Raw genomic sequence first — 26,654 nt, forward strand, 5'->3', positions numbered from 1 at the left:
CCTTCCAGAGGCGGCATTCTGAACGCAAAAGCGCACGTAAAAAATACATTTTTTACACGTATTTTCGTACTAAATACACGCTAACAGAGCGTCTCTTCTCGGGCAATTCCGTTCAGAATACTAGCCAAGGAGTCAAGCGAGCATGGTAGGTATTTACGCGTCAACCACACGCTAAGAGGCGGACTAATCTTTACGTGATATTGATTTTGACAAATTAGTTCATTTAAAAAATAGATGATTTTCGTTTCTTTTCAGGCTTTAAATGGCTTCCTGATGATTCTGACCTGCGAAGGAGAAGTCTTCTTTGCAACTCATAGTATCGAGAGTTACCTAGGATTCCATCAAGTAAGTATCACAATTAATCTAATCTATTTTACCGATCCGTTTTACATTTTTATACCCACCATATTTCTGTAAGTTGGATATCTTGAAATATTTTTTATATCTTAAACAGCATTTTTTTTTTACATGATACTTCATTTCTTTATACTTTTCAGTACTATATTTCTAAATACTATACTTTCTTTTATTTTTTAACGAATTCCATGAATTAAATGTTATTTATGTACGTATGTTTTAGATTATTTATGTGTAAGTGAAAAGCCTTATTGGCGTGAATATTAATTATAATTTGAAAAAAAATCAGTATAATTTATTAGGTATAGAAATGAAAAACAAGTAACATTTACTTTTATTCAAATTGTAAACTATTTTTATTGCATTAATTACAAAACCGAAAAAACAACCATAAAGTCGCTCAAAAATCAAGGATGTAAACTACTTTTTTCTCTTATCATGGTGTTGTGTTCTTGGAATTCCTTCCAACAGGCCAGATGGTCAATAAAAAATACTATTTAGATATATTGAAGCGTTCGAGGGAGAATATCAGTCAAAAAAGGCTAGGTTTATAGAAAGTTGTCTCACACACCTTTTATACGTGATTATTTGGGCAAAAACAACGCAAAAGTCGTTGCCCGTGCACCAAATTTACTTGATTTGGCTCCGTGTGACTTGAATTCGACTTTGACTCGATTGAGGTGATAAAAGAAAATTCGCTGAGGGAGCTGAAAGCCATTTCGAAATCTGTGAAGATTGAAGAAGTGCTATGAAGATTGGAAAAAAACGCGGGCGTATGTGTATTGCGTCTAATAGTGAATACTTTAAAGGGAATAAAATAAATATTGATGAAAAATTGAGCTAAAGTTGTTTTTAAACTGTTACATAGTTTGAACATAAGGTACATCAGCAACAAACATCATGATGCATATCGTAATATTATATATAAATATTCTTCGAACCCAACTTTTAATTTAATTGTTAATGTCACCGGCAATTTGAGGAAATAAAAATCATTTTTTTAATGATCAGTTTCCACGTCGCCACTAAGTCAACCGTTACTACAATCTATGGAGGAAATGGCTGTTTTAACGTGCTGTAACTATGTATAATTTCTGAAATATTAAGTCAATTGTACCGTTATTGGCCTTATATAAATGGGCTAATGTTTACTGTAGATTTAAGCCAGGTTTTCTTTTATGGATTAAGTTATTGTTCTAATGCGGCAACTAGTAATAATCTAAAAGAGAAATTTTAAGTATTATGTGCTGAATGGAAGTGCCAAGTTTTTATTGCAGGCAATTGCCAAATTGTAGAAACCTCCTAAAATAAAAACCGAATAAATAGATGAACGCAAAACAACATTTTAAAGCTCTGGAATTTGATTGAAAATTTGTTGAACCTGGGTTGAGACGGGTCTCGTGGTAGGGTGCGGACTCAGGGTCAGAAGGTTCAAGATTCGAATCCCGCTTTACCATACTGATTTCCCGTTTTCTAACACGGTTATTTATGACTTAAAGTAAATGGCCACAAAATTATTTTATCATACCCTCAATTAAATCAGAAAATATAACGTCAGTTTAGCTTAGTTAGAATGTAAGTTTAAGTTTACAATTATAAAGCGCCCTTGAGGTGATTTTTCACAAAAAAGGCGCTATATAAATCAGCCAAATATTGATATTCTTATTATTCTAAATATGTATGTGGAGGTGTGCTATTTTTGTACCTGTATATTCCAGTTCTATTGTTTTGTAATTGGGCTCTAAGTTTCAGTGGTAATTTATCCGATTTCGATACCCCGCGATATAATTTATCGATCTCCGTAGCAGTAAGAGCCCATATTAAAATACCTCTTGATTCATGAATGGGGTGTCGGCCAGTATCACACAGGGAGGGATATATTATTAAACCGGTCTATAAGAATTCAGAGCTGTACTGGAGATTTTTATATATTTTTGCTTCCAAAAATATGTTTTTTTAATGTGAGAATAAAACATGATTACTTTTTGATAAATTCGTATAAAACACTTTAATTTAAATATATGTTTATTTATTTCTGCTTAATTAATTAATTTTCTAACTCAAGAATTGATGTAAACTTTTGTTAAAATAACATTACATTTTACATACTATACATATTACAGGGGCGAATGCTTCTTACAATAGATTATTTGCAGCTTACCATATTTTTTGGACATTAAAAGAAATGTTTTATGTTACATTAGTATTAGGAAAAAACACATCACAAAAAATTCATTGCATTTCTTGGGTAAGTAAATTTACATCATATTCCTTTATTCCATACAGCGATCAGTTGCGCCTCTATTGGCTTCTATTGACAACTTAATTACATGAGATTACTCTGCTGACGAAAAAACACGAATTTAAATACGTCTTAAACCTAAAGTTTTAGAATTTTGTTCGAAAAGTTAATTGTTTTCTAATGACTAAGGCGAGGGTTCGAGTCCTTAGGGGTTCCAGTTTTTTTTAAATGTTTTTTTTAATGAATTTTTTCAAATCAAATGTTCGTGCTACATTACAAAATATTTTTACTGAAACTATTAGCCGCTGGTGCCATTTGTTATGGATTATTTATCAAATATAAAATAGACTTGTTTTTTATGTGTCATACTACCGCTATAGACATTTTATCAAAATTTTTGTAGCCTGCCAATTTAAAAACTCACCGCTCGCCACTGAATATTATATTATATATTTAACAAAATTTATCATTAATATATTTTTTCAGATTCATAAATGATTTCAAATATTTCAAGACATTCTATTTTGTTTATTTTTTCCGATAACTCATTGTTCAGTTTTTATACTTCTTATACCAGTTAGTGTAATCAACAATGTTTTCAGTATGTCCAAATGTTTGTACAGATGCTGGACTTCGTCCCTGGGGAGTTTATGTGGGTCTAAATTTGTTGCAACCAAGATGGAAAAAAAATTGAAAAGGAAATATGAAAGTCTAGGCATTTACAGGGCACATGACCTGTCATTGGCTGGTTTAAGTGAGCCTTTACACACAGTAACATTAACCATTTTGTTTTATGTTTAAACATCTATATTCCCAGCTGATTACTAGGAAATCCTGCCTACAAACATTTGAACAAAGTCTAAATATTGTTAATAATTACTTGGCATACAAAGGAGTAAAAAAAAGAAAATGTTTTCAGGCGTTGCCAGTAGGAGAAATGGTTCAGTCCGATGAATCTCTTCCACATGATAAAGGTTTTAGCTGTTTTAATTTAGAAAATTTAACAGATGGAAGAGTTGTGGAAATGTTGAAAGTGTTACACAGTGGTAAAGAGACCACTTAAACCAGCCAAAGACAGGTCATAAGCCCTGTAGATGCCTAGACTTCTATATTACCTTCTCTTAAATGTTCTTCATATATGTTGTAATATGTTAATTAGAAATGAGGATGTTTAAACACAGGCAGAATTATGAATGCCACACAGTGGTAAAGTGGCCACTCAAACCAGCCACACTGGTTATAAGCCCTGTAAATGCCTTGACTTCTATAAAATGTTCTTTATCTTTTTTGTAATATATTCAGTGTCTTTCTACTTAGTTCATATGAACGTTTGTGATTGGCTTACTAATTCATGCATGATGACGACTAAGATATTGCATTCAAAATACTTTTTTTTTTCAAAGAAAGGTATTTTGTTTTTTTTGTGTTCATTTTAGAGAAGCTTTGCGGTGAGGTTAAATGTTTGTATTTCGGTTCGCACCAATCTTTCCCATTAAAATGCCAATAATTGTTATCCGGCCCTGCTATTAATTGGCCCGAAGTCTGTTTGTAATGGACCAATAAATCTGTAACAATCATCTGTGTCCCGCTGGATGACTATATCATCTCAAGAATATGCCGAAGACTTTAATTGTGTTTATTTGTTCGCTTATATTATTTTACAGCGTAAGATTACACAGGGGAGTAGCCATGTTTTTTGAAACACATATTTTAGTGTTCCCGCGTTCAAGATGTGTCATTTCAAAACTTGAATAGAATAAAACAAACTGCTTTTCAGTCATCAGCGGGGATTCTGTTAGAACAGTAATAAATTCACATTGGATTCGATTGAATTCATTAACACAGAAAACATAAATATCCATTCAGTTAAAAAAAAAAATTATGTTTTTAAATTATGCCAACAAATATTTGCAATGTTTATGCTATAATTAAAGGGTTTAAAATAAAAAAAAAGACAAATACTTGAGTTTAACAAATTACAAAGGGGATGAAAATACTTTAAATAAGGGAATACGGAAGTCAAGGCATTTACAGCGCTTTTGACCTGTCATTGGCTGGTTTAAGTGGCCACTTTACACACTGTGTAACATTCACCATTTTGCGTATGTTTGAACATCCATATTTCTTCAATTCTTCCATCTGTTGATTTTAGTGAAGTTAAAGAGCTGAAACCTTTATTGTTGTGAAGAGATTCATCATACTGAATTATTTCACATACTAGGCAACGCCTAAAAACAATTTTTCAATTTTTAAACTTCTTCTTGGACCAGTTGGTTTCATTACAATATTTGAGTTTGTCCAAATGTTCATAGACAAAAGACTGGATTTCACCCCCATCTGGTCCAATAAGAAGTTTAAAAATTGAAAAATTGTTTTCAGGCGTTGCCTAGTATGTGAAATAATTCAGTCAGATGAATCTTTATATTTTAGTTATCATATTTGTTTATCATGCGTCCGAAGACAGCAGGTAAAACTGAGCTTTAAAATGTTTGTGTATGGTTCTAGTTCCCATAGTAAGCAATTTATCAGCAAAAAAAATCTAAAGGAATAAGCCAATGGTAAATATTTAAAGTGTGTCAAAAAAATATTGCCCTGGTGCTACGATCCAGGGGGAAAATACGGGAATACATTTGAATAAAGAAAAGCGAGACCGCATTTCCTTTTAAGTGTGCCATATTATGCAAATAAAATAAAATACACTGTGCACAAACTATTGTAACGTTTCAAAAGGTTCATTATACCCATACGAAGTTCAATGTAAATGCGTTTAAAATTGATTTAATGTAATTTAATATTGATTTTGGAATGGTTTTTGTTATTTTTATTTTATTTATTTATTTTTTGCACCACAACAGGTCCGGAGGTCCAATTACAGCGGTGAATTACATCACGGAACCCAGGCTTGAGAAAAATTACATTTTATTTTTGTGTTCTCTTTTTCTTATTTTACATAAAAATACTAATGGCATCCTTGGCGAAAAGAAATACAGTTTTGTGTGTGAAATAGAACCAGAGTCCTGGACGAGTGTTTTTGACTCGAAGGCTTCTTTATTACTTACGTAAGTGCCGATCCACAAAAGTAATAACATATTGCAGCGATTAAAACGATAACACTGATTTTGTTGGGAATCGAACCGGGGATATATTGCATGGTAGCTTGACGCAAATCGATACGCCACAAGACAAAAAAACTTACATTCTACGTGCTTATTATTAAATCATTCTTCGACCCACTGTGTCTTCCAGTATGTAGGAGTAAAAAGACTCGTACATGTATTTATTTTTTAATTTATATTCAAACATGTGTAAGAAGGAATACGTAATTTATTAATCTTGATGATGTGGGAAGATGTTTCTTGTTATTAACGTAATAAGAAGTAATTTTGAGAGTGAATACATAGCATAAAAAGATTTTGAATAAAACAGGTACAACATTTCATTTATGTGCTGGAAGAGAATTCGAGCGGACTTAAGTCCGATTCCTACTAAAGTTGTTGGCGAGTGCGCTTACTATGCTTGAGTCTAGTCTTAGTCTTTTTAACTCCACAAATGTTTACGCGACAACGCTCATTCTTCAGAACGTAATTTCAAACTATCGTTGTATGAAGCATAATCTCTGTTTAATTATATCTCAGTGAGTGCTATAGCTGGCAACAATATGTACTTCTTAAAATTTATTTAACAAATATTCCGACGTTGCTGATATTTTTCACTTAAAGTATAGCTTATATAAATTAACTATATTTAATCATTACAAAGATGATGAACGGTAATTTACATTTTTTAGATTATAGTGCTTTCTATGTTTACTTTTGTATGGGTACTATTGTGTACCATATTTACGTGTATACTTATTATTTAAATTACGTTAATTTTCATTATTATTACAATTTTTTTAATGAATTTTTTTTTGACACAAAATAATTTCATTGTATTTAATATACTTATATTTTGTACATTTTAAAGAAAAATATTTATAAATTATATTCCTTTAAAATTTTATTTTTACACATTGTTTATTTTTTTTTTATATCTAAATATGTTTTTTATACAAAACTGCTGTGTTATATATATAGTATTTATGTAAAATAATACTTTTATATTTAATTTTTAAGATTTTCACATCACACTATTGAAATGTTATTTTATTTTTAATATGTATCTTTTTAAGGTAAATATTACATTACTGCGTGTCGTGTATGTTAATAAATAAATAAATATTGCATTTATTTCATAAACAAAAATAATTAGGAGACCATATTATAGAAGCAAACTACGAACAAATGATTTATACAATGTAATTGCATAAAGATGAGACGAGTTGTCAACATAGCACTTTCATATAATATATTTTAACAATAATATTTGAAGTGAGCATTATTCTTAATCTTACCGGTGTAGATAAATAATATACACTCGAGTAAAACTACTGTCTTAACATTGCCGTAACCACGTAAGATATTGATTAAGTACATTATCGGTATCAAAATAAAAGCAATTAACAATTGTTAGGCACTTAGAAGTTGCAAATAATATAAAAGTACATATAATTATAAACAGTTATAAAAATAAAGTTTATAGAAACGAGATAAATTTAAATTCAAAGAATAAGAAAAGAAAAAAGTTATATAAAAATAATGTAAAAGGTACAAAAATATAATAATGAACATACAAATACATACATAATTACTGGCATTTATCTAAGTATACTGTTTAAAAAAAAAAACTTTTTTAGTTTTGTTTTTACCATCGTGGGACAAAAGACAATATGGTTAGTTATGTCATTAAAATTTTTAATAGGATTTAAGTTGAGGGTATTAAATAGGTTTTATTTCCTGTCAACAGCAACACACGCCTGACCGGAAGTTCCGGTGCACGTGGTATTCTTAATGGTAAATTAATGTATCAACTTGTGGGGGGACCCTTATATTAACTATAAACATCTGATTTAGTATAATAATCCCAATTCATTTTGTTAACATATTACAACAGAGATGAAGAACATTTAAGAGAAGGTAATATAGAACATCTAAATTCCTTCAATTCTTTCATCTGTTGATGTTTGTAAAGGGTTTGTGAAAGTTACACTTCACAATCATCAACAGATGAAAGAATTGAAGGAAAATAGATGTTTAAATATGGGCAGAATGGTGAATGTTACACAGTGTGTAAAGTGGCCACTGAAACCAGCCATTGACAGGTCATAAGCCCTGTAGATGCCCAGACTTCTATATAACCTTTTCTTAAATGTTCTTCATATCTGCTGTAATATGTTCATATAAACAGCTCCCCAGGGAGTTGAATCCAGTCCTTGTCTACAAAAATTTGGACAAACTCAAAATATTGTCAACGCATTTTGAATTAATATGTGCAAATATAATGGATTTATTTTATTTCTATATTCCATCAACAAAAAACACAAGGGTACAAAACACAGTTCTTTTTTTTCAAATAACGTTTTTAATAAACAATTTTTTTTTTTCAAAATCGCAAGTACATTTGTTGTATAAAATAAAATCACAAAGACTTTTACGTGAGAATTCGGTTTTTATTACTTGTGTTTCTTCCAGTATTAATATATTTAGGATGATTTATATAGCGTCATTTTTGTAAAAATCACCTCAAGGGCGCTGTACAATAAACATCCCAACATGCCTTGCAGCTACAGAGCGCATAGGCGGTTGGTATTCTAGTTCTCCGGATCCATTAAGGTTAAATGAAATAAATATATAAGAGCTAGTTGACAGCATGTAATGCAGCTACATAGCGCACGGGTGTTTAGAAATCTAGCCCCCATTTGCACTGCACAAAAAAAAAAAATAAGAAGTGTTTTAATTTATCAATAATTGTTTACAAATAAAATCTTCATTACATGTACTGCAGATACGGAGCGTATGGAAGTTAAAAATCTTGCAGCTTCAAAGCGCATCAACAAGGGAAATTCCAGCAACAACAAAATGATTTGAAAAAGTTAACAACAAAAAAATACAATGATAATACATCTGCAAAGAACAAGTTAGTTTGGCAAGTTTAGTGAACATGCGTCGACCTGCATTAGTTTTTATCTGCTTATTCGGGGCGCATTGCTATATACATCATTTGGTCCCGTTATGCCAGTCTTTTTGATCTCTCATTAAGATTACACAAGTTTTTTTTAACAAAATAAACATAAATATCATTTAAAAACTTAATTACGTATTTTTTCTTTCCGTTATCAATATAAAAAAAACTTTGAAAAAAATCATTATTAAACAACTAAAACTGTTTTTAATCTTTGTTGTCTTTTTGCTCGTAGCCGTATAATAAAGTGCATTAGGCAATGCACTTATATTATTAATTTTGATAAATATTAGTACACATTTCTATAAAACCACTTATCTACTCACTTTTCTATGTCTATCGGTTTCGAGACGTACCCGTCTCTTTGTTAGGACGCTAACTACTATACTTACATGCAAATCCCAATATACCTTCGCTGTAGTATCTGCACAAAAATAAAAACCAACGTGCTGATAGGACACGTGTAATTAGAAACTAACACCGACATGCACAGATTATAATATTATATGCAAGTATTTAAGGAAATCGAGTGAAGGTTAATCTATCTCGTAGTGCACTGGTTGGTGCGATTGCTTACTATGTGTGAGGTCTCGGGTTCTTCTGAAATGATTGACGTGAAATGCTTATTTTAAAAAGTGTTTTATAATTTCTGGACCGGTCTGGAGCGCAAGATTTATTCCTTTGATTTCATGTATATTCAAAATGCTATTTTATTTTAAAGTCTGTTTGAAATTTCTAATGATCTTTACATAAGTAAAAGGTACGCGACACAGGAATTAGATTGTGTCCGCAACTATAAAGGGATAGTTCCGCTTGGAAGCTTTTCACCCCTTAGAAAAACTATCCCTTGGTTACTCAACATTGTCCACGCTAATGAAAACGATCTCTAAAGGTGCAGTATTCTGTATTCTACATATTCTGCGGTCGTTAAGTATAATAAAAAGGTTTTATAGTATACGGGTCTTTTTTTACGTAGGTAGCCAAATAAGGCTTAGTTTTCCAATGCCAAAATCTAAAAAATAATTCATTAAACGGACTGTATTTTAGACTGCTTTTATATTTATATTATTCTCATATTCATGATTATTTTTTTAAGTTTGATAGAGCCATTTGCATCACAGTAAATAAGCGCCGGATTTATGTAAATTTCGGGAAAGCGGATTATTTTATTTGACTTTTTTCATGTTATTTATATTCTTTTTGTCGAAAAGGTAACAATGATTTATTGACTTACATACATTGATTAAATGTTTCATTGATACAAAGATTTTTTATAGTGTATTTCTTACTGGTAAATTCCGTGCTGAGGAATACATTATACTAGATTTTTTTTTACACGGGCAGTTAGAATATCCAGAATCTACTTGTATTTATAGTTGACGTTTAAGTTGGAAATAATTTTATTGACAATTTGAATGAAATAATATAGAATCCAATATTATGGAACGTCTTGCAGCTACAAAGTGCATTGAAAAATGAAATTCTAGAATTTTTTAAAAGTTTATAAGAAAAACACAATAATTATCAAAGTAGTAAATTTGGCAAGACTCGTTCATGATACAAAGGCATAACAAGTTTTTAAAAATTAAACAAATAGGGCATTCTCAGTTTTAATGTTGCAAATAGAGCATTCTCAGTTTTAATGGCCTCCGTGGTGAAGTGGTCAAGCCGCTTAACTCACACATAGAAGGTTCTGGGTTCGATTCTCGGTGAGAACACGGTGATTTTTCTCAAGCCTGGATGTTCTGTGATGTAATTTACTGTGATTGGGCCTCCTGGCCTGTTGTGGTGCAAAAAAAGCAGGTTTTATTTAATTCATTTAAAGGAGATATACGAGGACTCGCCTACAGTTTGTATTGAATGCCGCAGCAAGATTTATTTTTAGAATCTCTAAGTTAAGTCATATCACTCCACTACTTTGGGAATCACACTGGCTGCGTTTTCCACAGGGGGTGGAATACAAACTCTGTTAGCTTATGTATAAGTCACTGCACAACTTTGCTCCAGAATATCTAAGGGAAATTTGCATTCCAGATGAACTAGCTGACAGACGTCTTACGCTTAGATCAGCTACATCTGCGTCGAAGGGAAAAGTTATTGTACCTCTACGCAAGCAGCGCACTAAATTCGGCGAACGCGCATATGCGGTCGGCATGGAATGCTCTCCCAGCAGAGTTTCGAAACTGTGAGAGTGAAGTGATGTTTCGGAAGAAACTTGTTCTTTAAATCATTTAAATAATTCTTAGCATGTGGTGACAAATTACATTATTTTTTCTCAAATTAAAAAGCAAAAAATAAATTTAGATCTTTATATAATCACTTTGTAAAGCGCCCTTGAGGTATTATAGTACGAAAATAGCGCTTTATAAGTTATCCATTAAAATAATAATAATAATAAAGAACCTTTTTACTAACGGAACATGGAAGTCTTAAAAATATCGGGGATAATGATCTGTGATCTGTAATTGCAATGGTCAGTTTATTTGATAATTGTTCGTACTATGTAATTTCAACCATTCTGCATTTTGGCTATATTTTGACTCGTTATCTCCAAATATTTATAAGCAACAGTTATATTGTATTACAAGTTTAAACATTGATCCAGAGTCCACACCACTACACTCAATAACGATAAGATGTAAAAACGGAACCGATAGTATATTCATTTTAATAGGTGAGGTTTTAAAACGCTGTAATTTGTGTTTTTCACGTCATATTTTAATAAAATAAGCAACTAATAAAACTGATCGAAAAAGCAAACAAGAAAAGAATAAACTCAACTAGAATATAGATTTAAATGTCTTAATAAATTCATCGTTTAAAATATACAAAAAGTCAAGTCTAGACCAAAAAAAACTTAACATTTTACTCTAGCAGTCTTCAATACATTAAAAAGAAAAATGACTTTATAAACATTTTTAAATTATCACAAATATTTATGTCTTCACAATAGTAGTAAAAATTCATACGTAAAATAATAATATTTTGTCACGAAATGAAATTTCCACAGTAGAGAGAACTTTTATTTGTTGTTTTAACGAACATCTCAAGTTGTCTATTAAATATTTATGTCTGTGCATGTTGATGCCGTTTTGGCATGTTTTCTATTTTCAATTAAGCTCCTTAGTATGAAGAAAGTTCTATGAAAAGCTCGTAAAATGATTTTCCAGCAGGTCATAGGTACACTTTGAAGCAGGGCTGTCATGTGTTATTTAATTGACTTAAAAAAATACTTATTTGAGTTTCATAAATTAGCTTCTTGTGTATTAAAAAAAACGTTTATGCAAATTTTATAATCATGTAATATACTTACACGACGATCGTGCTAATCCACACAAAGTTAAATATGTTGATAAGAAAAAGGAAAAAGAGAAAAATGCTAAGAAAAATATCGGTCGACAATATTGTTAGTGCTGAAGATGTAATCTATCGCCCTGTTATTATACGAAACATATGTGTACGCATAATATATGGGCTAGATAAAATACTATTTATGAAATTTTGGTACGTTTGATTTATTTATATAATTATCGAACAAAACTATGTTTAGGTATATGAATATGTAAGTTTTACAGGTATATCGTTTTAATAAGACAAAATGAAAAACGCGTAATGGGTAAAATTACGAAAAGAACAACGTAAATGTTGCTTTTTGATAATTTGCCTAAATATAAACATTTTGGCGACCATTTTACACGAGTTGAAAATAACTTACTATTAGAAAACGGAAATCAAGTTGGGGTAGAGTGGGGTTCGAACCTAGGATCTCTGATCCGTGAGTCCGCGACACTTGCTACAGCACCGCAACCAGATTTAATTGAATTTTTTATATCAAATAATTTAAAAAATACAAGCTTTACTGATTTTTATACATGGTTAAATAACCAAGTATAAATATCACTAATGCCTAAACAGGCATCTTTTTTAATCACGATACTGTTAACATTTTCACGTACTTATACAGAAAGAAGCAAGCCATATAAAATCTTAACTGAGATAATGGCAATTTTTTTTTTTTTTTTTTGCACCACAACAGGCCAGGAGGCCCAATTACAGTGGTGAATTACATCACAGAACACCCAGGCTTGGGAAAAATCACATTATTTTTTGAGTTCTTACCGGGAATCGAACCCGGAACCTTCCATGTGTGAGTCAAGCGTCTTGACCACTACACCACGGAGGCCACTACTTTTGTGAAAAGCGTGAATAATCAAATCTACCCAACAGTTGGAATGTTTTATACAAATGTTTAATAGTGCATACATTCGTTTTCATGTATTACTTGTTGTATATTTTCTGACGTTTTCCCTAACAAAAAGAAAATAAAATATTTTTAATACGAAATGGTTAAATGAACGTTGTTGTGCAGAAAGCAGCCAGTCCATAATTTTGGAAAAATGATATATTGGTGTTATCGGGTGCAGCAAGGTAAATTTTTTGGATGAAGCTACCTGGCTGTTTTTGGCTAAAGAGCCAGGCCGCTTTCATACAAAAAACTGTTATATTCACCTTTTGAAAATACTGTTGATTACAAAAACAATATTTCTAAATTTTCTGAAAACACCCACAGCACTAGAATTTTTTAACGGTATATATAGATGCTGACGGGAAGGCAATGGAAATATGCAAAAAAAACCTGCAGTGTTGATTTAACGGAATGATGAAGATGTTCAGTGGCTTAAAAAAATAAAATGTTAATAGTCTATTAAACCAAGCCAAAATTAAAACATATATATGTATAACATAAATGTATCTATTGTATTATCAGCGCTACTATTTTGCATAAATTTTGTGATTTTGAAATTATTCCCCCTGTTACGTCACTAGTTCTCTTCGGTGAGTTCTGCTGATTATTGGGTTGGCTTCCTGTAAACAGGAAGTCTATCACTTCACTCTATGATTCAGAAGTGACGCCATTCAAAGTAGTTCATTTTTATTAAATTCATTATGAAAGTCCGCCGTGCAATTTAAGACTCTAACCTTTTTTAAAAAATATATATTTTTTTTATTTTTTATTTTTTTATTTATGTATTCAAAATAATGTACAAAATTAAAAAAAATCTAGATCGCGCCAAAATAATAATAAATGAAAGTTTATCGGCGCATTTCTAATTCAATTTTTTTAATTTTTTCAAAATTGAATATTTGCCGTGGGCAAGAAAATATTTCTCACATCCGATTTCCCGTAGTACTGAACATCCTCATTTATTGAAACGTGCATTTATGAAATTAAAAACGCATTGTGGATTTCTTAAATAATTAATCAAATCGAGTTACTGAGTAAATCTAAATGAATATTATATTTTTGACGAGGCAATCTATTCTAATTCTCTATTTTCGCATATTTGAATTGTAAACAAAATTATTTTGGCTTTGAAAAATAGATATACTGTTTTTTTTTTAAGTATTCACGGATTACGGTGCTCATAAATAACGAAATACCAATCGTTTATAAGTTTACGGAATAAGCGATTGAACCCTTCTGTCAAATCAATTGGGCATTAGTTTGGCTAACTGGTAATTGGTAATTGGTAAATGGTGGCTGGTAACCCTACATGGGTAACAGTAGGGTAATGGTAACTGTAACACGGGTATATCAGGCAATCGCGTGCCACTCAGCTCCGGTAAGCAGTTAACACGTGGGCAGGTAATCGAAAGTGAGCCACGATCATTCTTCGTCAAGTCTTTCCTGTCAATCTACTTGCTACGCAACTTGACCGTGGCTATTTCAAAGCCATTTTTAGTTTGAAAGCATCATGCGAGCAGGGATTAGTTACAATATACGGCCTACTGTACACGATATAGATTTTAGGACATAAATTGGACTATCCGTACAGTGGAAACCTTCGATAACTAGAATGAGTAGTGAAATAGAATATTTCAGAAAGTTCAAGTGGCTAGAAGTAATACTATTTTTCGACTATCAAATTTATATTTCGTAATGCGAAATTCCGTTTTCTTTTTTGCAATATTAAACATGTTAATCTTTAAGAAATTAGGCATCGAACCAGAGTCCTAGATATCATAGATCATTATATCCCATATCTCTTATGGTTTTTTAGGAACAGGCGGCGTACCCCAAGGATCGCACTTAGGACCTATTTTATTTTTAATCTATATAAATGATATAATTGATACTTTTTTCTGATGACCTCAAACTTTATAGAGTTGTTAATAATACTGATGATTGCAAATACCCTGCAGATGAATCTCAGCAGAATTCACGAGTGGTGCAATAAAAATAATCTGTTTCTCAATACAGATAAATGCCAGGTTACTTCTTTATAAAAGTAAAAAACCTTTCATTTTCAACTATTTGTTGAACTACGCAATAACTGAAATAGTTGATTTCATTAGGGATCTTGGCGTAATTTTTGATGACAAACATACATTTATCAAACATATTGACAAGATTTTATATGAGGCGCTTAGTATGTTGGGTTTTATTTGTAGGGTTACTAGCAAATTTAAAAATATCACATTTATCGAGTCACTTTATTGTTCCCTGGTTAGAAGTCGTTTAGAATATATTTCTCCAGTCAGTTCGCCCTATTATAGTGTACATTCTGATTCACTCGAACGCGTCCAGAAGAAATTTCTAAAATATATATTAATTTTAAACTACATATTCCAGCTGCTTTATTTAATTATTTAATTTAATTTAATTTTTATTTTTATTTATTAAGGAAAAACAACAGTTGTTATATAATCAATTGTTGTCTTCAGCAAACATTTTTTAACTTTCCGACAGACGAACCCTTACTGACCTAATATTACTTTATAAAGTGATCGATTCATTCATTGACTGTCCAAATTTGCTGGAGTTGGTGTGTTTCCGTGTACCTGGTCTACATACCCGCCACAGATCTCCTTTTTGTTCTTCAAGACCTAGGACCAACTATCATATGCACTCGTCTATCTCTAGGCTCCACAGATATGGTAATCAGTTTTAGGACAAGGCTGATATATTTGGTTCTGGACTTGATAATTATAAAACGAGTCTGATTTTTTTTTCTCGCAATTTAATTCTTAAACATTTCTTTATGTTTAAAATTCTTTTTCTTTTTTGCTTTTTCATATTTATGTATATATTTCGTTAATACTTTTGGTTGCTTATGTGTATTTACCTACTTGTTCCTGTTGTTATAGTTAAGCAATTTTATCAGTTTTTGTTATGTATTTATATATTTATGTTCATATGTATTTTTTTAATATTAACGTTCAATATATGTTTAAAGCAATATATGCCATTTAGGTATAAATAATTAAATTTCATCATATGAAATTCCGTTTCCTTTTTTGTAATGTTAAGCATATTAATTTTTAAGAAATTAAGTGTCGAACCGGAGTCGTAGGTATCATAGATCATTTAGCAAAATTAAAATGGCAGTGAGCAGGACATTTGGTGAAACAAAATGATGACAGCTAGACCCAGAATAATAATGTGGAAACCATGAGCAAACAAAAGTGGGGTTGGAAGGCCACGAAATAGATGGGTCGACGAAATTGCCGAGATAGCTGGTAGAACAAGGATGAAAAAAGGAGAGAAACGAGTGGAAACGTTTGGAAGAGGTCTTTATCTAGCAGTGGAAGGGAAGGTTAGAAGTATGAAGAAGAAATAATGCAACTTATTCATTTTGAATTCTACAATTCCTTTTTAAAATTGATAATGTGTTTCGTCTGTTTCAATACAAATATTTCCATACTATGAACCTAACTAAATTTGGTTCGATTAGTATCTGGGTACAATAAATATTTGAAAAATATGAATTACAAGAATTTAGGTTTTAATCTTTGTTAATCTCAAGGGATGGAATTATTGATAAAACCCGTGTGAAACATGGGAAAAAACAAATACAGATACGATAATGTAACAAAATAGCAAGTTATATTTAATTATATTATTTTCAAAATACCATTTCAGTGCCATTCAGAACCACTTTTTATCAAATTAAAAGTATTGAATGTGAGACAGTTATTTATAATGACCCTGATAAAAGGTGTTTATGATAAGAAACCTCAACTAGTCAAAATACACTCCAAAAAAACCAGAGCCATAACTCAAGGTAGCCTTGTGGTTCCTCAAATAAAGACAATTTTTTCCCAAAGACACTAAAATTTTATAGGACCTCGATGGTATAATAAGCTACCTCAAGAAATGACTCATTCTTGCAAAAATAAATTCCTAGCTGAAGTTAAAAAGTGGCTCCTCAGAATCGAAGAAGTCAGCTGGATGAGGTTCTAATAATTAAAATTTAATGCTGCCTTCAATCTTCAATATTCAATGTTTATTTTTCATTCATTTGATTCATACATTATTTTAATATCTGTAATTTTCTTTACAAAGGTTTTTAGTTTTTGGAATTCGAACTGTTAGTTGCCAATTTAAAAAAAAATAAAGATATTTTAATATTAATTTATTTACTTTTTTGTCATATTATGTTCGTTTACTTTTTATTTTATTTTGTTTTCTCTTATGTTTCCTTCAAATTTTTCAACTTGTTCATAATTGTTTTTAGTGTTTTATTTTTGTTATTTCTTTATTTTTATCACAATGTCGTACTAAATTGTTATTATAATATATCATAGTATAAACATATATTTTAAATGTAGCTTTAAAACAGGAATTTTTCTATCTAATGAAGCTGCTAGGATTATTTTCTTGCAATTTAATTCGATGTCAAATATTTGATTTGTTTTATTTTGTATTGCATGTATTTCCTTGTATTTTTTGCCAATGAACCCCGTATTTTAGCACTGAACCCGAATATATTTAGGTTTGATGCAGTATGTAAATGCAAACCATTTTTAAGTTTCCCCCAAACAAACAATAATCAAACTTATCTATCATTCTATTTCTAGTCTGACATAGTCCACCAGTCCGTATACGAGTTGGTCCACTCCGAGGACAGGGAAGAACTTCAGCGTCAGCTCATGTGGAACTCCTTCCTTCCATCAGACAGACAAGCTGCCTCTCTGGCTGAGGCCCTCAGGCCAGAATACTGCCAACTCCTGGAGAGGTCCTTTACCGTCCGCTTCCGATGCCTGCTGGACAACACTTCTGGTTTTCTGGTAAGTAAAAAACATTTGATCTTATCAAAATAGACGTAGTAAACAGATCTCAATTCATAAAAATATAAAAATCAGTGCCAAAATCCAGAGAGAAAAAAAGGGAATACGTTTGTATAAAGAAAAATCAGACCAGAGTGTAGAATATAATATTTGTACCTCAGAGGCAGACGGATGCAAATCCAGAATTTGATGAAGTGACATTTCGATTTTCGTATCCAGTTTATAAGCATATCCTTTGATTTCAAAGAAATGCAAGTCTTATAATGAACGAACCAGTGTATTTATATCTATAAATTATTAGATATCAATTAGATAAAGTAAATTCTTTTGGCTCTTTTCGAACATTTGACGTTTGGATTTGCATCCGTTTGCAACTGAGGACAGATATTTTAGTCCAGAAACATTTAAGTGTTGACCAAACTAGAAATAAAATCAGTACACAAGTAACAAGTAACAAAACACAAAAAATATAAATTTGAATGTCTGTAATAATAAGTCTGTAATAATAATAATTTTGTTTTCCTTTTACAGAGGTTGGATATTAGAGGACGCGTCAAGGTACTCCACGGACAGAATAGAAAAACCGAGGAGCCCCCTTTAGCTTTGTTTGCCATCTGCACTCCTTTTGGTCCACCGTCTCTGTTGGAGATACCACAAAAAGAAGTTATGTTTAAGAGCAAGCACAAACTCGATCTTGCTTTAGTGTCGATGGATCAAAGGTAAGTTCTACCAAGCCACACAACGTCACTTATTTTCGCAATCATCTAAGATTCATTAATTTGTGTGCCTGAGTGCCATGATTGAATGATTATATCTAGTTTTGTCGGTCGATTTATGGTATATGCCGCTTTTTTCCTTTGCGTAGTATTTAGTTGGACCACGTTATCAATTTTCACGAAACTAATTGTATGGGGTATTTAGTGTTAAGTCATTCTTTTGACGTTCCCCATCCTATGAAGGAGTGATATTTCAATAATGTCTAGAATTGTTTCATATTTTGATTGATTGCAGATTAGATAGAGGTAAAATAATTAATCATTCCATACATGCTGTTGGTTTTAATTATGCATTTATAGCTCCAACTTTTACTTTGTAGAATAATGTTTTAAATATATTATAAATAAAACACATTGCATATATACATACAACACACGGGCTTAACATAAGTTATAACACAACCAATTCAAGGTTTTCTAAACTGCCCATAATCAGATGTAAATATCAACTGGGTTGCAGGGGCGAAGCGTCCACATAAGCGATTATGCACAGCTTACCATTATATTTTACTATCGATAAAAATGTTATATAGTAGTCATATTAACGGGAAAATAAATAAAATAATTGTTATTCACTATAAATTACCATCACCGTTTATATCTCGGCCTCTGGTCAGCGCATTTGGTTACCATGCAAGAGGTCTTGGGTTCGATTCCCGGCATGGTTGATATGAAATATGATTTAAAAGGGTGTTTTTACACTATAATATTTCATAGTCTCTGGACTGGTACCTGAGGCGTAAGATTGATAACCTTACCTTCATGTAACAAAAATGATAGAGATACGCTGTGATTGGTGTACCAATTCAGTTCCCTTTGCACCATTCGGCGCAAATAGGGAATGATGATGATAATGTTTATGTCTTCCCCTAAAAATAAATATAAATATAGATAAATCCCGCCCAGTGCCCAGCCCGTTCCTAGTAAACAAAGAAATTAGCAAATAACTTGTATGCTGTATTTAAATTCTTAAAAACAGTTGCTGTTATTTCCTTATTAAGTAATAAACATAATAAACACATATTATTTGAAGATTGTTCATTTTCAACTATTTTTCTTTGATACAGTTTACATAATATGTCATAGGACATGTGGCGCTCGACGCGGCCCTTTTTGGCATTATTAATTTCTTTGAACATTTTTGGTAGCTTACCGATAAAAAATCACCGTTTGCCGCTGCTGATGTTGGGTAATTCATAATATCTGAAACTGGTTGTGTTAAAACTAATATTACACTCGTGTGTGGTATATACATATATTACAAATATTCTTATTAACAGTGTGTGTTTATGTTATTTCAGGGGAAAGTTGCTTCTTGGTTATTCGGATTCAGAACTAGCTAACATGGGTGGTTATGACATGGTGCATTATGATGACCTTGCGTATGTGGCAAGTGCTCACCAAGAATGTAAGTATTGATCGAGCATTTTATTTCATATTTGATTTCCGACTTTTGGACATAAAAAAATAATGATTTAACATCGGACTACATTGTGATTTTTCTTTTTTAGTATTGAAAACTGGCGCTTCCGGCATGATTGCATATCGCTTCCAGACCAAAGAGGGCCAATGGCAGTGGTTACAGACTTCTTCCAGGCTCGTTTATAAAAACTCAAAACCAGACTTTGTTATTAGTACGCATAGACCTCTTATGTAAGTTCAATTTGTTCATGATTATTATATTAACTTTTGTAATATAATGTATTTATTCAGACAGTTGTGCAAAGCAATTAACAATACACGTTTTTTTATTAATTCATACTTTCTCTGACATTCGAGCTATCTATGTATGTATGTATATGCATATTTGTTTTTGACACTTGTGTGGCTGTGATGTCACACTAGTCGACATACGATACAAGACTTGATATATCTCTCTTATTTTTTTTAATGATGAAATTGTATTTTTTGTGATTTTCAAATTGACATTTTTACACCGAATTTGGAAAGTAAATTTTATACAACTATCCTGGATTTAAATACAAAAAAATATTTAACCGTGCTACCCGAAGAATGATGTCCGCAAATACAGCAATACATCTGTATTAGAGAGAGCACGAACATATAATACATAGCAAGGAAGACAGAGATGCTGTTCTGTAGCCAGTGTTATGTGAAACAAATTCAGTCAATGTTGACAGTGATGGGGGACACACGCGTGAATTATGAGCGACAAATTTACGTTTTTTTTTGTTGCTATAACAGGGTTGAATTATAAGATTATTTTTATAAATTATGGAAAAGTCTGTGTCTTCATATTTTTTTTCAAATGTCTGAGCTTTAGAATATTCCGCCTTTTGCTTTCGGTAACACGATGTTACATCACCGTGCGCGAAGGGATTATTTAATACAGTCTTTTAAATGTTAAGGAAAACCATCGCCATCCCACGAAACGATGCGATAGACCCAAGCATTCCCGATATTTTTTGGCAACTCATCAAACATCTAGCCTTTTATGGTACAGGTTGTTCAGTGATGTGGATTCTAATTATATCGTATATTGTTTCAGGGAGGAAGAAGGTCGCGACCTTCTTGGCAAAAGAACCATGGACTTCAAGGTGAGCTACTTAGACGCCGGACTCTCGAACTCTTACTTCACTGACGCTGATCAACTAGTAGGGACCGGCCCATTGGGGGCTGGTCCCGGAGCCTCGCCTAGTGGAGCTCCGCCACAGAGGGTCAACCGTCGGTACAAGACGCAGCTCAGGGACTTCCTTTCAACTTGCAGAACCAAACGTAAACTCGTGACTGCGCCAACACCAACAACGCCCACACCTACCTTGAACCCGATGGCAGCAGCCGAATATATGTGTCCTGACTCCTCGAGTGCCGCTGCCGCTGTAGCAGCTGCGTACTCCAACCTTAATACCATGTATCCAGCGCCGTATGCGACAACCGCTGTTCCAGGACCGGCGGATAATGGTCTCTCATACATGGGGCACTCTACCAACTTCCAGCACAGCCTTTATCCTCCAACTGCTATTGATAATCGTTTTCTAACTACCGACAATCTGTTTCACCAATACCGACCGCTCGGAACTTATTACCCAGAATATCACACAGCTGCTACATCACCGTATGTCTCAAACGGATTTTTGGATATGTCGCCAAGAGGAACCTCTTGTTCTCTGCCGACCTATGATTCCGGAGGAGCTCCGACGCACCACAACTATCCGATAGCCAGCAAGCCTTCGGTGATGCAGATGGACGACAAGATAATTTACTCCTGCCAACAGATTCTAGACCCATCGTCTCCGGGGAAGTACGCCGCGTACGCTGACAACTCCAGAGGGTACACTGTCGCCAACGTTGCCGTGACGTCTCCGTACTCCGTGAGTCCGGTGGCGCAGCCGATGACGCCCAACTCGCAAGTGAAGATGACCAAGAGCAAGCACTCCCCGCACGAGGAAGGGGCGATGTCGTCGTCCAACTCGGAGGGCAGGTCGCCGGTGAACATGAACGGGATGGTGACCCCCAAGATGGAGGAGCAGAAGGGCGGCAGCCCCGTGCAGTACGGGGAGGCGCCGCGGCAGACGGTGCTGATGTGGGGGGCGCGGTCCCCGGGCGGGGGGGCGGGTGGCGCGGGGCCCCCCTGGAGCTCTCCCGGGGGCAGCCCGCCCCCCCCGGACCCGCCAGAGGTATGGCCCCCCCCGCACCAACACCAGTATTACCACCCCTACACTGCCTCACAGTGAGTCACCAAACACTATTGTTTTCGTTCATAATTTTAATATTTTACTAACTATCATACTTTTGTCTATCTCAATCATTCAAAATTTTGCTAGCATGTAGATATTTAAACTACGAGTAAAAAATATAAGAATAACTCTTACTACCTTTTTAAATAATAATCTAATAATGAAAAAAAAACTTCATTTATTTCTTAAAATCAATACTTATGATTAAATTTATTTGCTTTGTAGGGTAAATGAAAACATACCACTAAAATAATAGTAAACCTATCAAAATGTTAACATATCAACTAATTATTTTTGCCCAATCAACAATCCATACATACTTATCTCTTTAATATTTATCATGTTCTTCATTTATAATACGCACGTGTATTTTTTTCCTAAATAACTTTAATCACTGCATGCACCTATCTACTTTCATCATCATCATTCCCTTTCCGCACTTATTGGTGCATAGGGCACTGCATTGTTACACCAATCGCAGCGTATCTTGATAATTTTTGTTACATGAAGGTAAGATGATCAATCTTTCGCCTCAGGTACCAGTCCAGGGACTATGAAACACCCTTTTAAATCATATTTCATGTCAACCATGTCGGGAATCGAACCTACCTTCTTTACAAAATATATTCTATTTTTTGGTACCCCTTTTATGTTATTTATTAATAATTTTACAATTTATTTCAAACTAAAAATTTAAAAAAATTCGCTGGGGTGGTGTCCCGTGTTGAGGGAAAATTTTGTTATTAATTTTGAAACATGTTCTAAATACATTAAACAAAATTTTACTTTTAACATTTATCCTATGAAAACTTTGTTTACCTATTTGGCCTCATCCACTGATCAATCCGTGCGCAACCCCCTTCCATTATCCACTTCTTGATAACAATTTTATGGTGATAGTATTTATTGTCCTTTTTTCTAAATTATAAATAAACGCTGAAAAATGTTTTTATCATTTTTAAATTACGCAATATTATGAAAATAAAAGAACTCAGTTGGAAATTGTTACATAGACATATATGATAATTATAAATTATACCAAGTACGGCGAAATGCATTTTACGAGATTAAATGCAATTAAAGTATGTTATGTGTTCCTTCATGTTTATGTAAATACTGAAATTTATAGAAGTAAAAACAATAGGTTAAATGAACACAATTGAAACATGCTGAAAGAATGCAGTACCATGGAATAAACTCTCTTAAAAATCGAAGAATAATGTAAGACCAGTTATTTTTATTCAAATTAATAAATAATAAAATTGATTCTCCTAACCTACTTGAAAGACCTCCATTCCGTGTGCCATCTAGACCGACAAGCCAAAATCGTCTGTTTTACACATAAAACACGTCAACAAACTATTTTAAACAATCTACAATACCTAATTAGAATATGCGACCAATACAACAATATATTTACAGAGGCTGATATTTTTTGTGACCATGTATGTAAATTTAGGCCAAAAATTATAGTTATTTTGATAGAAGCAGATATTTAACTTTATTATTAGATATATATTTTTTTATTTCGTTTCTTTTACCTTTATTATATTAAAAAGAATTAAAATTATTGTATTAAGTGTAAAAAATTATTTTGGTGTGTGCATGAGTGTCTCACACTAATATACAAAGAAATTTGCAATATTTGTGTACATACTGTTTGTTTACCTAATAAAATAAATATATAAATAAACAATTTACAAAAGTCCAAAATTGTCCTTTTTTGTTTTTGTATATTTTCAATTAGCACATTTTTTAAATATTTTTTTATATACATGTTAAAAAGAGAATTTTCAAAAATAAAGGATAATTAACGACACAATTCTTAAAAATATTTATGTGACCTTAAAAGCAAAAATCTCGTCGTTGTAATTTTTTTTAAATAATATTTAGAAAATAATAGTAGAACAATGATAATTATGTCATTGTTATTTCTGAAAACATTTAAAAGTATGTTAGATGACAACTGTCATCAAGCGGAGGTGATACGGTTGGCTCGGCCATGTACTGCGGATGCCTCCTGAGAGCCTGCCTTAGCCGCGCTTGCCTACTTTAAAGGCATCGGGCTCTCGACGTCGTCGGCAGTTCATGTCAGAACTACGAGACGCGAACCTGACTTGGAAGGATGCACACGAGCTGCCAGCCGAAAAATATGCCCGGAGGATCTTCGTGGACACCATATGCTCCAACTAGGGAGCAGACATGGAATGATTATGAAAACATTTAAAACTATGGTAGATGAACGTCAGTGAAACTTGTGCCTTTGTTTTAGCTAACGAATGGTGGTTTTGTCAAAAAATTTAAAATTAGTTTTTTAATTTATTTATTTTATTAGATAAAAAAACAGTATATATACAAATATTGCCAATTTCTTTGTATATTAGTATAAGAAACTAATGCACACACCAAAAAAATTGTTTACACTTAATACAATAATTTAAATTATGTTCAATATAATAAATGTAAAAGAAACGAAATGAAAAAATATGTATGTGGTAATAAAGTTAAATATCTGCTTCTCTCAAAATTTCTATAATTTTTTACCTAAATTGACATACATGGTCACAAAAATATCAGCCTCAGTAAATATATTGTTATATTGGTCGCATATTCTAGGTATTGTAGATTGTTTAAATTAGTTTGTTGACGCGTTTTCTGTGTAAAGCAGAAGATTTTGTATTGTCAGTCTAGATGGCACACGGAATGGAAGTCTTTCAAGCAGGTTAGGAGAATCAATTTTATTATTCATTAATTTGAATAAAAATATCTGGTCTAACATTATTCTTTGATATTTAAGAGAGTTTATTGGATGGTACTGCATACTTTCAGTCTATTAATACTTACATTATAGTAAGGTGACCAAATAGGAGTTCAGTATTCTAGCTGGGGACAAACAAATGTTTTGTAGAGTTTTTCATATGTTTTTGTATGTTTAAATGGTTTCGACTCGCATAATAAAAGACCATTTTATATGTTTTTTTCGGGACTGATTCAACATGAATATTAAACATTAGTTTCAAATCAATAATAACACCTAAGTCACGAATTTGACTATCTGTTATAGAGATCGGGGTATCATTGAAAGATATCATTTTATATGTCCTACTCTTATTCCCTGGGTGGGAAATATTTAAGTATTTGTGGGCATTTTAGCTAGTTGTAAATAACTCGATTATAGAAATATGGGAGCCATGTTGTGATAGAGCTATTTAGGATAAGGATTCCTCAAGACTACTATGGGACTTTAACCTGATTCTGAGTTAGTTGCATTTTCCATTTTCCCCCGCCCATTTGAAGTAATTCAGAGTAATAGAATGCCCCCGTTTGTGTACACTGATTACAGTACAGCGGCCAGTGCAGCCAGCCACGCTCCGATAGGGCGGACCGGAGTCCTCTGCTGTCCATCTCTGAGGTGACCAACACACTGCTCAACCAATAGCAATGTGCCTCCGCACGCAGGTAACTAAATACAATATAAATCAAATAAAAATGGAATTAATGAAATTACCTAGATATATGACTTATTATCTTGCAGGCAACAGTTACGTGATACATTTTTTTATATTTTTTATTTATTTACTGCACAAAATACACAATTTTATCATAGAACACAATAATAATTTTTATGTCCCGACTTGTTAGAAAATTCCGTGTTGAGTCGGGACTCTTCTATATATAAATCAAAAACACTTATTAACATATTAAACAATATACAAAATAATTTAAACAATATACAAAATAATTTAAACAATATACAAAATAATAAAAATAATATACAAAATAACAATAGAAAAATATAGATACTAAAAATTTATACATGCCAAAAAATGGAATGCAGAAAAGTTACATAATAATACTAGCTATAAGTTATTAATAATTTATGGTAATTTAATAATTCAATTCGGTAATTAATTTATGGTAAAAATAAAGAGATGGAGAACATTTTAAAGAAGAGAATTTAAAAATTTTAGGCATTTACAGGGCTTATGACCTGTCATTGGCTGGTTTAAGATGCCACTTTACACACTGTGTAACATTCACAATTTTGCCAATGTTTGAACATCCATATTTCTTCGATTCTTCCATTTGTTGATTTTAGTGAAGTAAAAGAGCTAAAACCTTTATCGTTGTCTAGTAAATCTCTTCAGATTCATCTTACTGAATAATTTTACACACTTGGCAACGCCTGAAAACAATTTTCCAATTTAAAACTTCTTCTTGAACCAGTTGGTTTATTTACCCCACCTTGGCCATTTAAACCAGCCAATGACAGATTCTATGCCCTGTAAATGCCTTGACTTCCATATCTCCTTCTTTAAAATGTTCTCTATCCCTGTTGTAATTTGTTAATCTTAATGACTTTCGAAGGGGTGATATCTAGACTTTTGTCTACAAACCTTTTGACAAACTCAAATATTGTAATTATATTTTAGTTTTATGGAACTTCAT

At 32.4% G+C, this 26,654-nt stretch overlaps 1 protein-coding gene across 1 annotated transcript in view; it reads left to right on the forward strand.

Annotated features, from left to right (window-relative positions):
• Positions 1-255: 255 nt before the first annotated feature.
• LOC148274245 (uncharacterized) overlaps positions 256-26,654 on the forward strand; it is a gene marked incomplete at its 5' end in the record, with an annotated part of 28,749 nt that continues 2,350 nt past the window's right edge. Inside the window, 7 exons of the mRNA XM_088237387.1 lie at positions 256-345; positions 17,522-17,731; positions 18,263-18,450; positions 19,809-19,915; positions 20,019-20,160; positions 21,017-22,145; positions 25,549-25,664. Coding sequence (XP_088093513.1) covers positions 256-345; positions 17,522-17,731; positions 18,263-18,450; positions 19,809-19,915; positions 20,019-20,160; positions 21,017-22,145; positions 25,549-25,644 — 1,962 coding nt within the window. The remainder of the gene's footprint in view (positions 346-17,521; positions 17,732-18,262; positions 18,451-19,808; positions 19,916-20,018; positions 20,161-21,016; positions 22,146-25,548; positions 25,665-26,654) is intronic.

The sequence above is a fragment of the Micrasema longulum genome, unplaced genomic scaffold (assembly GCF_059751315.1).
Source record: "Micrasema longulum isolate JH-2025_06_02 unplaced genomic scaffold, ASM5975131v1 h1tg001714l, whole genome shotgun sequence".
Taxonomy (NCBI): domain Eukaryota; kingdom Metazoa; phylum Arthropoda; class Insecta; order Trichoptera; family Brachycentridae; genus Micrasema; species Micrasema longulum.